At 31.2% G+C, this 14163-nt stretch overlaps 1 protein-coding gene across 1 annotated transcript; it reads left to right on the top strand.

Moving 5' to 3' along the window:
- The first annotated feature begins 11367 nt into the window (after positions 1-11367).
- Positions 11368-12221, top strand: LOC133333157 (uncharacterized). Its single transcript, XM_061541488.1, has 2 exons — positions 11368-11636; positions 11724-12221. Exons 1-2 carry the CDS (start codon positions 11379-11381, stop codon positions 12219-12221), a joined length of 756 nt encoding a protein of 251 aa, XP_061397472.1. The 5' UTR covers positions 11368-11378.
- The last annotated feature ends 1942 nt before the right edge of the window (positions 12222-14163 follow it).

Genomic DNA, 14163 nt, shown 5'->3' with positions numbered 1-14163 from the left:
CATGTGTCATCCATCCATTACAGCAGCAAGTGTTTTTTTGTGACAAAGTCCAGCAAAATGATTAATCGCCACCCAGTTTACCGCTGATTTCAAAAACCACAATTCACATGGGCACTCTGTCCATTTATTTATGCAAGATTTGAGCTTTTTATGTTTTGTAAAAAAAAAATAAATAAATAAAAACAGAAAAACTGCAAAGATTAAGCATTTATAACCTGAAAAAAAAACGAACGAACACAAAAAAACTATTTGCAATTTTTCCATTCTCCCTCAACATTGAAAAATAAATGTCTTTTGTTTTATGTACATACGTACATATATTTGTACTCTATTTTTACATTTTACCATAACTGGCCATTATTGTTGCTTTTGGTTTGGTCAATCTCAGGGTCGGACAATGTGCGATTACGTTTCAAAACATATCTGTCTCTCGCCCAACTCGAAGTGAAATATTTTTATATTCTCACTGGGGCTGTGTTAAACTAAAATAAAACAAGCACTTCTATATGGATCACATAGGTCATTAAACATTTTAATCTACTTTTGCCAGATGACTACTTCTTTGGCTGTGGCGTTTTACAATTTGCGGCCGGCCGCCTTATCGCTTTACAACCGTGCAGAAAATATTGCATTTTTTTGTTTTATTTTCGCGACATTGCCGTTGATGGATCGTGATGGAAAACTACAGCAATTATTGTATAATAATAAAAACAAACAACATATGTACATATAAATAATGGCGGTATGTTTTATTTCAGTCCGCACGTGATAAGAAGAGAAGTGGTCGCAGGAAGACCATTGTGTGGAAATGATGCCCGGTTCAGTGATGACAATTACAATGTTTAAACATAGTTGTTAAATTAAAAACGCTATATTCAGAACATTTAGAATTCTTTTGGATTTAAAAAACACTAAACGTCAAAACGGCATCAGTTCTTGATAAAAGCGCGTTTAGACTACTAAATCCACTCGATTTCAAATGTCAATTCCATAGTGTGTACGTCTCCTTAAATTGCGTTTAGATTCAACAAAATCCACTCGATCTCAAGTGTCAATTCCATAAGGTATATGTCAAATATAAACCACTAGAATTGTGAACATGGTTAAGGTGACGTATACGCTATGGAATTGTCATTTGAAATCGAGTGGATTTCGTGTGTAAATGTAAAGTGTAAATGCACTTTAAATATCTTTCGTTTGACGTAATGTAATAATAGAGGCTCTTATGCCTTCTAAATCGATTCGATAAAGTCAGTCAGGTGATATTTGTTTACACGTTTCTAATTTCATGCAATTGCCCAGAATTTTCATAATTCTAATAGGAATTAATCTCTATAAGTCTGCTTTTCCACAGGCAGATTTTTATTTGGCTAATTTTTTGTTTTCTCTTTTGAAATTTTCGCTTGCTTTTCCATTGGCAAATTTTTCTTTGCCAAATTTGCGAATCAAAATACAAAAGAAAGAAAATAAAAGTCAAAAGTGTTTGCATTTTAAAGATTTTTTTAATATTTTATTTATTTTTTATATATTTTATTACATAAATTGCAAAAATTAAAAATTAAATTTCACTTGCACAAATTAAAGCAACAGGTTTGTAAACAAAAGCCGGCTGTGTGTCAGTAAAGCGAATAGGTTCAAAAGGAAATGTCAACAAAATTGTTTTCAACGAACAGAGCAAAGCAGAATTTGCGTGTACGGCAAATTCTGAACAGGCAAATTTTTGTTTTTCTTCCTCGCACCCCTCTTGCCAACAAACTCAGTATTTGCCAAATAAAAATTTGCCTGTGGAAAAGCAGACTAAGGGGAAAATGCATATAAACATGTGTTTCAAAATTGTTTAATATTTATTATAGTTTTTTACAAAAGTTAACTTTTGACAGATTTTGAACAAACAAATGACACACAATAATCAATATTGCATTTGAAATGATGTCGATTTCGAAAAGGATTTCGGGTAAATCGAGAAATTAAATTTTGTATGGTAAATCGAGATTAATTCAGCTCTATTTAAAGTACATTTACATATACGATTTTAAATCGTCTCTATTAACGAAATCCAGAAATACACCTCAATTGTTTACACTTACCTTTAATCATGATCTAAATGTCAATCTGCAGATGGTTGTTTGTATACACACAAAATTATTAATTTGCGCCAAATATATTAGTTCGCAATTTGAAAATTAAAAGAAAAATTATAACAATGGAAATTCTTTTACAATTGGTCTGTTCCAGTATTTTTTTATATTAAAAGCGACCTCAGAGTATAAAATAATTTGAAAAGTTCGGGAACGCAAATGTAGTAACTATGCCAACATTAGATGGCAATACTTCAAATTCAACATAACAGCCAATCAGAAGTTGGCATTTAACAGCCAATCAGAAGTTGGCATTTACCAGTTTTACTCGACCAAATTTCTCGAGTAAAAAGTTTACAAAGTCGTATATATTTCAATGTAAAGTCGTAAGGTCATATTAATCAGCTGTTCGAATCAAACCTTTAGTGGCTTACCAGTCGAATCCATTGATTTCCATAGGTTTGGTTCGATCAGCTGATTGATATGGTTATGTCCATGATGCAATAATAAGGTGATATATCAAAACAAAAACATCTGTCAAATTTTTGCATATAATATTTCACATGGTTGGCAACATTGTACATGGAATTCAATGAAGTTATCAGCTGCGCTAAATGGACTACCTATTATTGTGCCATAACTAATTCTACCTTTCATGATATCGTTGCATAAAAAGGCATACAAAACAACATCTGGCAACCCTATTCGCATGGCAAACAAATATGTATTCACATGCGTTGATTGATAGACAGAACCACCAACGTCTTGTGAATCGTGCAGTGACATTTATGCGACTCGTGCTGCACCGCAATGGGAAAAATTATTATGCGTAAACGAACTCACACAACAGCAGACAATATAACTTTTAATGCGCAACAGATGACGGACGAACTGACTAACAATTACAGTGGGTTTGTTGAACTTTCAGATGGATCGCATTTTATAATAAATGCACCAATGTCTTAGGCACACTGTTACATTTTGTGCTGTATTCAAGAGAAAAATCATTTTCAAATTGCCTTGTTCATTGTGATGGTGCTGGCTACTACTATTCATGTCTGGAACAAAACAAAATCATGATGATAAGGATTTTGTTTTGAAATTTGTATGGAAATTTTCCACTGCCACAATAGAGAAACGCACTCCAAAGTCGTAAAGGAAACTTAAAGTGATGTGAGGCCTGTGCGGTTTAATGGGTGACATGGAAGTCAAGTTATTTTTAGTTTTGAAATTTGATATTAAAATATAAATGTGGGGGAACCATATTAAATAAATATAATATAAATAGAATAAACTTGTTTCTATCAACTTCTTGTATTTATTTACATAATCATTATATGTAAAGGCATTTACATATCATCAACTTCTATAGAAGAACCTCCATTATATCCCCATGGAAGGTCAATAATGCAGTCTTTAGGTATTTGTTTTTGTTGTTGTCATTGTCATCATTTTCTAATCTCAGCAACACAATGACCTCTAAATTGGCCTTCGACTTCTAATGTGGCGGGGGATTTCACATTTGATTTGTTTATTACATTTGAAATATTTTCACCATTTATTTTCAATTCAATGAAAAATCTTATAAGAATCAATAAGAAACCGGTTCAGTGTCAAGTCAAGTCACATGTAGTGTTTATGTTTTTTTTTCTACTTACTTTCAATTTAAACTTGGCCGTCACAGACCAATTGACCATACAGACATACGACTGACTAGGTACATGCATTTCGAAATGATCCACCGCCACACTGCCACTAATGGCTTAATAAAGCCAGCAACCATTAATTTATGCAACTTTGGTACTATTTTACCAACAAAACGTAAACGCCATCAATCGACCAAGATATTTAAAAACAAAACACAGTCATTATTCTCCGTACCTACCCTACCATTCATTTGACAAGCAAAAAAAAAACACGTGCTTTTTTCATTGTTTTCATTCACTGATTCATTCATGAGTGCAAAATCCGAAGTTAGAAAATCCCCCCCATTAACCAAGCTGCATTTGTCGTCGTACCATGTGATCGATCGATTATTCATATGCTGTGATCTCTCTTAATAACTCAACATGTTTTGTTTTCTAAGATTCCATCTTGGATAGCATTTATAAATAAATAAAAAATAAATTGTATCTATGTCGTTGAAGATGATGACAAAAACATAAATAGAAACTGGTTTGTAATAAAACCTAATATAATATTTAGAAAAATGTATTTAAAATATGTCAAATATTTGATTTTCTCATATATCAAACATCGATAATGGTTTGAAACAGAAATCATTTACTTATTTTTTATAATATCTAAAAAAATTCCATTGGCATACATTGACATATGTGGGTTATCGTTAAATGAAGCAAATCCAAAAATGATCTCATTCTGTTTTGACCTTTCGAAGATGTAAATGTCATGTAAACTGATATGGGTATTGATGAGTTAATTATAGACAACTATGAAGAGACCGAACAAAATTCATATTTGATAGAGATCTTATATTTATGATCGACTATTTTTTTCATAAATTAATTACTGACATTTGCGATGATCTCTTTTTAAATATAGAAAAGTGTAAGAACAACAAGCCAAACATTTTAGAGTTGTATTTGAGATAAACGGATGAATTATGATTTACATACGCAGTGTTTAAGAGTAAAACTTGTAAAACCGAAAATATCAAAATCGCATTGAATGAAAATTCAAAGTCGATTACCACTTTTACAGAAGTAGCGATTCAAAAAAAATTTAGTCGTAATAGTTATAGCCTCAAGGTATTGATTTGTTGATTATTTTTTTAAATAGTTTAAATTGTACATACATATATGTGAAATGAATCTTCCGGCAAATTCTAATGTAAATACCGTTTAAACCGAGCTGAATTTACCATACAAAATTAAATCTATTCATTTCATTTGTTTACTTTGAAATTCAAGTAGGTGTCAAAAAGAAATTAAAGAAAATTGAATGTCTTTAAAACAACTCATGTTTATATGCAGTATTTACTTTATGATGCTTAACTCATATATGTAGAATTAAAAATGTGTGGGCAAACGTAAACAAATATCAGCTGACTGGTTTATATTGTTTTAATTCTAATCTAGCCAGAGTTTAGTACCTCGATTTAGAAATCGAGTCATAGTCTAAACTCACCTTAAAGTACATTTACATATACGATTTTAAATCGACTCGATTAACTTAAATCCAGAAATACACCGTAATTGTTTACACATACCTTTAATCATGATCTAAATACGGATCAGCTGATGTTTGTTAGTATACATACAAAATTATAAATTTGCTGCAAAAATATTTGTTTGCAATTTGAACATGAAACGAAGAATTACAACAATGGAAATGTTTTTGCAATGGTGCGATCGTTTGGATATTAAAAAAACAACGAAAAACACAAAAATACTATAAATAATGTTATTTAATTTTTTGTATTTGGTAAACGTTAAATTTAGAAACAAACAACATGTGAAAACAGTTGCAAATTTTAGTACATTGTGAGAGAGTTGTATTTTTTCGCACAAAAACCGCGTTGCATCCCATGCCGCACGATGATTTAATTTTGTATGGTAAATCATGGTAAATTTAGCCTGATTAAGAAAATAAACCCTGATTCGTCCTTTAATCATGATCAAATGTTATATGTAAATCCGCTTTTAGATGTATAAATCAGAGTTGTATTTATAAATAACATTTTCCATATGTACCTCACTTTAGAAGGATCAATAATTTGTGTAGACATTGTAGACACACTTAATACCTCTTTGCCAGTGAAAATTAAATAATTGACATATGTTCGAAAGAAATGATTCTTTAAATGACAAGTTTACATAAAATATATCTAATATATACCTAAACGACCCATAGATTGGCATCTAAATTATGCGTTTTACGAAAATGTGTTAAGCGCGTTTGATGTAAACACGATCATGTGGAATACATTGTTGGACTTATAGAACGTTTACATTATATCTGATAAATGCAGTAGATCTAAATTGTCAATTCCATAACATATATGTCAAATAAATCATCATAGAAGCGGTTAACCCTATAAAATATCTAATATAAATGCCGTTTTATAAGCCATGCTCGCCAAAAGTTATAAGACATTGTATGTTTACCAAAAGAAGAATTGTAAAAACAGTTATGACTGGACAAGAAATACCAAGTACTAACAGCTGATATCATGGTACAAACAGTTGAAATCATTAAAAATACACCTTTATTGTTTACACATACCTTTGATCATGATCTACATGACAATCAGCTGATATTTGCTTGTGTACATACCATGGCACAATGAATAGGTAGTCCATTTAGCGCAGCTGATGTCTTAATTAACCGTCAAAGTGTGTAATTTCTACTTGAAAATTTGACAGATAATCGAGATAAAAAAAAAGTATTTTTTTATTATTATTTTTTGTAGAAAAATATTTGTTGGAAAGGAAACAAAATTATTAGAATTGAAATGTTCCTGTAATGTTGAGATCAACTACTGAATATACAACTACTAAATAAAAAAAAAAAAACAAAAAAAAACATGTGAAAACTGTTTCAAATATTGGTTCATTGGGAAATATTTCTTCGTACAAAAACAGTGTTAGATCGCATTAGTGTTATGGTTTTGTTCATGATATAAAATAAATCCTGCCGCAAAATGATTCAAATTTATAGAATACATCATGGTAAATTCTGTATGAAACCATACCCTGATTGGTATTAATCATGATCAAATGTTAAATGTAAACCTGCATTTAGGACTCTAAAAAAACACAAAACATTAAATCTAGTGTAATGTCCACAAAAACATATAAGGATAAAAAGGGATCTCTTACTTTACCTCAAAAAACTTTTATTGCCATTTCAAAAACATTTGAATTTTAATAATGCATTTTAAATCTCTAATATAAATATTTGTACGTTTATTATTTGGTTTCATTATTCCAAAGGGAATGTTGTTGCTTACACATATTTCGCTGTCACTTATATGGTTTTCTATGTCAATGTCACGGTTATACAGTGAGCAGGGCACTAGTCAGTGGGTCCAATAAACTAAAAATACCATACCAACAACAAATGAATTTACAATTCAAATTATTTATGTTTTTGTCGTTTTTTGTTTATATTCCTCTTATTCGTTTGGTTAGTGAATATGACTAGCAATAAAAAAAAACAAATAATACAAATAAAATTGTGTTGTTGCCATGACAGATGGATGGGTTGCCATTCTATGATGGGAATATACCTATTAACCCATGTACTGTGACGTAATAATAAATTGATCGATGAATTTATAGTTGAGACTAAAAACTTTTGCTTTTATTGCTTTTTAAATGCTATTATTAAGATATAATCATGTGTTGCCCTAATTCAAGGCTATGTAATTAATATAAATTATTTTTTTCACAAAAAATAAAAGTAATTTTAATAAAACATATTGCCAAACTGACGTAAATGGGTAAACATTAAATAATCTGTATTGCTAATTGGAAAATGTGACAATTAAAACCAATTGGGATTCATTAATTAGTTTCAAATTACTATCTGCATATATTGATACATATGTATGTAAATCCATATATGGAACATTTACATGCTAATTATATAGGTAAATAGTTAATCCCTGATATTATGAAATTATAATTAAAAGATAGATAAATAAAACAAACACCGACAGACACACACGTTCGTGAACACCAACACCAATGACAGCTAACATTTCATTTTAATAATTGCTAATTTGCTATTAACTGAACTAATTTGAGGTGGGTCATGATCCGACACACAGTATGTGTGTATGGTTTATATTATTTATATCCACATTGTTATAAACTAATTCCACAACACAACAACTGAATGAGAAAACAAAAAACGTGTGAAATTTTTACCCCCATACTTTTTAAAAATTATTAGCAACAATGAAATCAAAACAAAACATTTTGTAGCGTTTATTTTTGTGGTTGTTGTTGTTTTTGATTTTTTTAATTGTCCATGGGAAAATCTAGACAAGAATAAAACAATAGATAGAATATGTATATACAAACATATACATTGCAAATAATTACACTTTGTAAGCACTTTCAGTTACCCCGTCATTATCGGGCTCCATGACAGACCGAGCGACAGGCGGTCAGATAGATATATCACATTCATAGAAGTGGTACTTGAAAACTCAAATAGTAGCACCACTGCCAGCACCTGTTAACAGAGATTTTCGTATTAATGTCAAATTCTGAATTGAATAAACAAAATACTACATGATGGCAATTGAACAACAAATCAACCTATTGTAAACTCTCTGTCATTGAAGCCTAATCACCGTCAAACTATCTATCACTTTCATTTTCAAAACAATTTTTTCGATTTGTTTTCATTTGATTTTCAATTGTTTTGCCGGTTTCGAATAGAGTTTTACACGATATTACTAATCGCCTTCAATTAGTGAAAGAAAAAAACAAAACGTAAAGTTGTTAACTAGCAAATGACAAACAAGTCAGTCAGTCAGCTGCGGCCATAGGGCATCAGCGCGAATTGCCAACCTAGCCAAAAGGGGGGATTGACTTGAATTTGAATTTTCTGTCATGCAACAAGTGTCAAATTTTGTGTGTGATGCTAAACGAAACAATAGCCAATAGACAAATAAAAGGGGGGAATGTGGTATTTGAAAATTGATTTGTTTACATTGATCATTTTTTCTTTTTTGTTCATTTGAATATCAGTGAAATTATCTTTGGGGTGAATGACAGCTAATGAGGGAACCCCATGCCCGGCAAATGCATGCCTTGTGGTTGGAGCGTATTCGCGTGTGTGTGTGTGTGTTTTTGTGGCATGAAACGTTTAAATGCAAATTATCGTCGTTGATTGAATCAATGGATTTACATCTACTTATTATTTAATTAAAACCTCAAGGCATTTTAAGCCAGAGGTGGAGGGAACTAATCAATATCGTTGTAAATATGTAATTATTTTTGATTGACTTAAAGCAATGAGGTGTGCCGTGATTGGCCATTGATCATTTTAAAGATTTACGTAAATACTTGGAGGAATGGGGGCTTAATAAAATAAAGTTATGAAATTGCCTATGAAGATGAGTTTAAAATTGGTTAGACTTTTAAATAGAAGGGAGGGTAAAAATAAAGATGATTTCAGTTAAATTTCTATTTCAAAAATGTATTTTTGTTGGGCTTGATAATTTTAGTGGAAAAATAAATGAATACAGTGCAGATCAGCTGTTTCTTATGTTTACTGTCAAATTTCTCTATTGTGAATTGAACTTACCATATGGAAACGTAAACAACCAAAGGTGTTTTACACAATATGTTTTTATTTACATATGAAACTCGAACTTATCGTGTGAAACATACTCCAAATTTCAATGTGTCAAAATGATATGTAAGTACATATGTATTTTTTCAGAATAGGACTGGTTTCATTTTCATATGTGAAAAATAAGGAAATCAGCTGTTTGAAAGAAACACATTGTTGTAAGAAAATATTTGAATTGAAAGCCCCAAAAAAGGATGAAAAGGCAAAAGTGTTACAATTGTTAATTCGTTTATAGACGATTAATAAAAAATTATGTTAATTAAAAAAAATAAAGGTGTTTTTTATTTATAGGCTATGTCATATGAAAAATACATATGCAGGTTTGAACTCAAAAACAAAAAGTCGTAGGCTGCTAATTTTGATACACACGAGGTATTACATATGAATGTAACCTTAAAGGTCGGTCTGAATTCACCTCGATTTACCATGCCAGGTTAAATCCATTCATCTCGACATGTCGAAATTATTTTCGTAACCGAGATACAACTCTGTTTGCATTATAGCGCATTTACAAACACACGTTATATGATGTAGATTTACGAAACCCTAAAAATAAATTAGGATTATTTAAACTGGCTTTGAAATCATTTCAAGTGACACCCACACTTGTTTACAAAAAGAACTAAATTGTTACCGCGAATTTTAAAATAAAAAAAGATTTTAATTGAAATTTTATTTTATTGGAATTTGTTATTTATAATTTTTTTTATTTCTTCGAGTACGCATTTTTGGGTTTCTCTTTAATGAAAATCATCTGAAAGAGACAAAATCATTTCAGCCGCTCAGTGCTCATTTTATGGAGTTAAGCGATATAAGCAAAGTTGAGAATTTAAAATTTTTTAAATTAGTCAAGAACGCATGCTTCTATGTATTTGTCGCCTTAAGAAGAATTATTCTTATTAGAGTTAGGAAAATACTGACCAGCTGCGTAAAATTGGAACTTTATAGCATTTCAACACTAGTCTAAACAGCTAGGATTTCGTATATCAATTTAGGAATCGAATACATTTAGAAGGCATATTCTAAACACACCTCAAATCCAGATAATTTCAAAAGCAACCTTGCTGTGCATAACTTTTCCAAAATGTACCAAAATCTACTTCTTAAAATACTCCAAAATTCAATTAAAAGCTGAATAACAAAATATGGCAACAGCTGAAAATTTTGTCAAAATTAATTATGAATATTACTATAATATAAAACAACATATGTTTCTTTGCAATTTTTTACTTAATAAAGAAATATTCCTATTAGAATGTTCAAAATATAAATCGAAGAAATGTTACGAAAATTATGAAACCAGTGAAATATTTATATCAAGATCTATTAATAAGGTTCACACAGGTAGCGAACATCAGCTGTTATTTCTCAAGTCTAGTGTCAAAATTTTGGATTTTGTTTACATTTTTATAATGGAAGTCAATTCATAAATTTTTTATCTACAGCAATTTTGAGAGGCAGCTGATATCCAGCTGGTCCCCCTGGATGACCTTATTAATAGGCCTTGGTTTATGTATACATAAACAAATAACAGCTGACTGAGAACATTATACAATTTTAAATACTAGGATTTAATAAATTCAGTAGATTTAATTGTCAAATCCATTGCAACATTGTCTTGTAAAAATTTAAATTACCTGGTGTTTATGAACATTTTTTGGATAGACTGTAAACGTAAAGTAAGAAAATGAGACAGAAAAAACACAAAATTCTTTTAATTAGTATTTTTTATTATATTTATTTCTTATTATATTTATTTTTTATTAATTTATATTTTCATTTTGTTTTTTTTTAGCAAAACTTTTTGAGTTTTTTCCTAAAAACGCCTGGGACGTTTTAAATATATATAATTAATTTTTTGTTATATGATTTGCGTTTTTACACAACTTAACAAAAAAAGAAACGGAAAACAATATCACCACGGATTTTACTTATCAACGTGTTTCATCTAAATCGCCTCCATACAAAATGAGTGCCATCGACAGTGGAAAATATCGCCTGAAAAAAGATTGGGCCAGTGTCTCGATACCATCATTGGTCGATATCGATGAACACGCCGACGATGAAACCGAAAGCGGAATAAATATCACTGAACCATCATTGCCACCACAAAAGCCGCCACGTCGAAGTTCACTGGCATTGGGTTTGTTCTCCAGCAAATCAGATAAAAGCCAGAAAAGACGTAGCTCCATTGCGGTGTCTTTCTTTCGTCGTGATAGTAATAAGGTAATGGGTGAACATTTCAACACATTTTCATTGATTTTTTATTTTCATATTGTTTTTTTATTATTTATTATTTTTCGGTTCCTTTAGCATTCATCCAAAGATTCCTATGAATCGGCCGTAAAACATGAAAAAAGTGATGGCTCAAATACACCCATATCACCTGACATTGTTTACAGCTCCGAGGAGAATATTCGTGCCTCATCGCCAAATGAACCCGGCAAAGTGACCTATTTCGATGATGGCACCAATGTTCGCACCGCTGTCAAGGGTATTGGCATTACCAGTAGCCCGTACGATACACCCATCGACAAGGAACGCAATCGTCGTCGACGTAGTTCATTGCAAACAAAATTGGATAGACGTCGCCGCAAGAATTTCGAAGTCACCTTCCCCACTCTGGAACAGAGTACGGGAATTGGTTCGCAAAGTGATTTGACCAATGATAGTACCACAGGCATCGGCTCATCTTCGGGCGATATGTCGACCTATGACGATGTCGATCCCAATCATTCAGCCTATTTTCCAAGGCAAAAACGTCATTCATGGTGGAATATATTTGTGCCAGAGAATATTAAGAACAGGTGAATATTTTTTAGTTTTATTATTTTATTTTTTGGGGTTTTATGTTTAATTTTTTATTAACCCGGAATTTTGTGAAATAATGCCTCTAATATTACCCAATAAGAATGATAACAACAAAATAATTGTGTTATGCTAACTGAAGCAGTGAATGAATGAATTATTTAACATTTTTCGTTTGTTTCGTTTTTTTATGAATGAATTCAAGCGTATGATGAAGTAACACCTCTGAAATATTACTACGGGAATGTGAGAATCATTTACAACAGAGATATAAATCTCAATTGACTTGTAACGAATAAAATTTCAATAAAGCACTTGGAGACAGTGGGGATATTATTTCATTTTTTATTAGTTTCATTTACAAATTAACCTTTGATGAGAAGTCAAATCATCAAATTGATTTAGTATCGAAAGGATACGCCATAAAACGACATTTGCATTTACCGGGTTAGCCTACTTTATGAGGATTTATTTGACATGTATACAATGGATTTCGTTAACCACTGCGTTAACGAAATCCGCCACAATGTAAACGTACTATAAAATAAGTCTGTATCGTATAAGGTGATGTATCAAAACAAAATCCTTTGTTTTTGTCTCGATTATCTGTCAAATTTTTCCATATAATATTTCAAATGGTTGGCAACGCTGCACATCGAATTCAAGTAGAAATTACACATTTTGATATGTAATCAAGAAATCAGCTGCGCTAAATGGACTACCTATTCATTGTGCCATGTGGAGGAACTTGTCCGCCATACTATTATCTCTTCTAAGTAGTTCAAATATGCTGCGTATCGGTCGATTTCCCTTTATAAATTAGAAAAATTTACTTCTTTTTTTAGTACGGGAACAGATCATATATTCCATTACTATTAAATTTGTACAAATTGTTGGATATTGTTCGTTTACACAAAAGTCCAGAAAACGAAAGAATTGAGAGAACAGATTTGGTAGTTGTCATACTCTTTTTTTCGAAATTCTTATAAGGGAAATCTATCCATTATATAGCTTCCAGTAGCATCAGCCGATGTTTAATCAGCTGTTTTATGGCCAAATGGTTCAAAATGTAAAGAATACGACCAAGAATGTGATTATTATTATTAATAAGCAAAAAATAAACATTTAATCCAATTTTATTTTGACTTGTTCAACAAATTTAGTTTCCAAATTCAGGGTACTTCGCTTTATTTAGAAAATTAAACTGTTTTTCAAATTCCATATGCTTAAATTACTGCGATTGAGGTCTGCAACGTCTAGTTCTGTTCTACTTCTGCTCCGGCACGGCTGTCGGTTCTATAAATAATTCGAATCAAGCTTCGGTTCCCTACGGATTCTTCCAAAAATTAAAGGCTTCGGTCTCCTACGGATCTTTAACTTCACGGTCACTTACGCAAATTAAAACTTTTAAAACAAAGTCGTTTAAATAACAACTCAGAATGGTAACAGTATCAGATGTTCTTGTTGGGGAGTTGAGCTGTCAAAACTCAAGGCCTATAAATAAGGTCATCCAGGGAGACCAGTTGAATATCAGCTGCCTTTCAAGTTTTCTGTCAAAATCGATTACTGTGAATTCACTTACATTGTGAAAACGTAAACAAAAGCCAAATTTTTGACATTAGACTTGAGAAAAGACAGCTGACTTTCGCTATCTGGGAGATCTTTTTAATAGATCTTGATCTTACTTAATTGTTCAATTGTACCATTTTTAATAAATTTTTTGTTCATCCCTGATAGGAAAATAAAGGCAGTTTCATATAAAGTCATATGCATGGCACAATAAATAGGTAGTCCATTTAGAGCAGCTGATGACTTGATTAACTGTCAAAGTACGTAGTTTCTACTTCGACGTGCAATGTTGCCAACCATGTGAAATATTATATGAAAAAATTTGACAGATGGTCGAGACAAAAACAAATGTTTTTGTTTTGATACATAACCTATG

The sequence above is a fragment of the Musca vetustissima genome, unplaced genomic scaffold (genome assembly GCF_032173495.1).
Source record: "Musca vetustissima isolate MV318-11 ecotype Yass unplaced genomic scaffold, APGP_CSIRO_Mvet_v1 utg21926, whole genome shotgun sequence".
In the NCBI taxonomy this organism is placed as follows: Eukaryota; Metazoa; Arthropoda; class Insecta; order Diptera; family Muscidae; genus Musca; species Musca vetustissima.
This window is presented reverse-complemented; position numbering and strand designations above follow the sequence as displayed.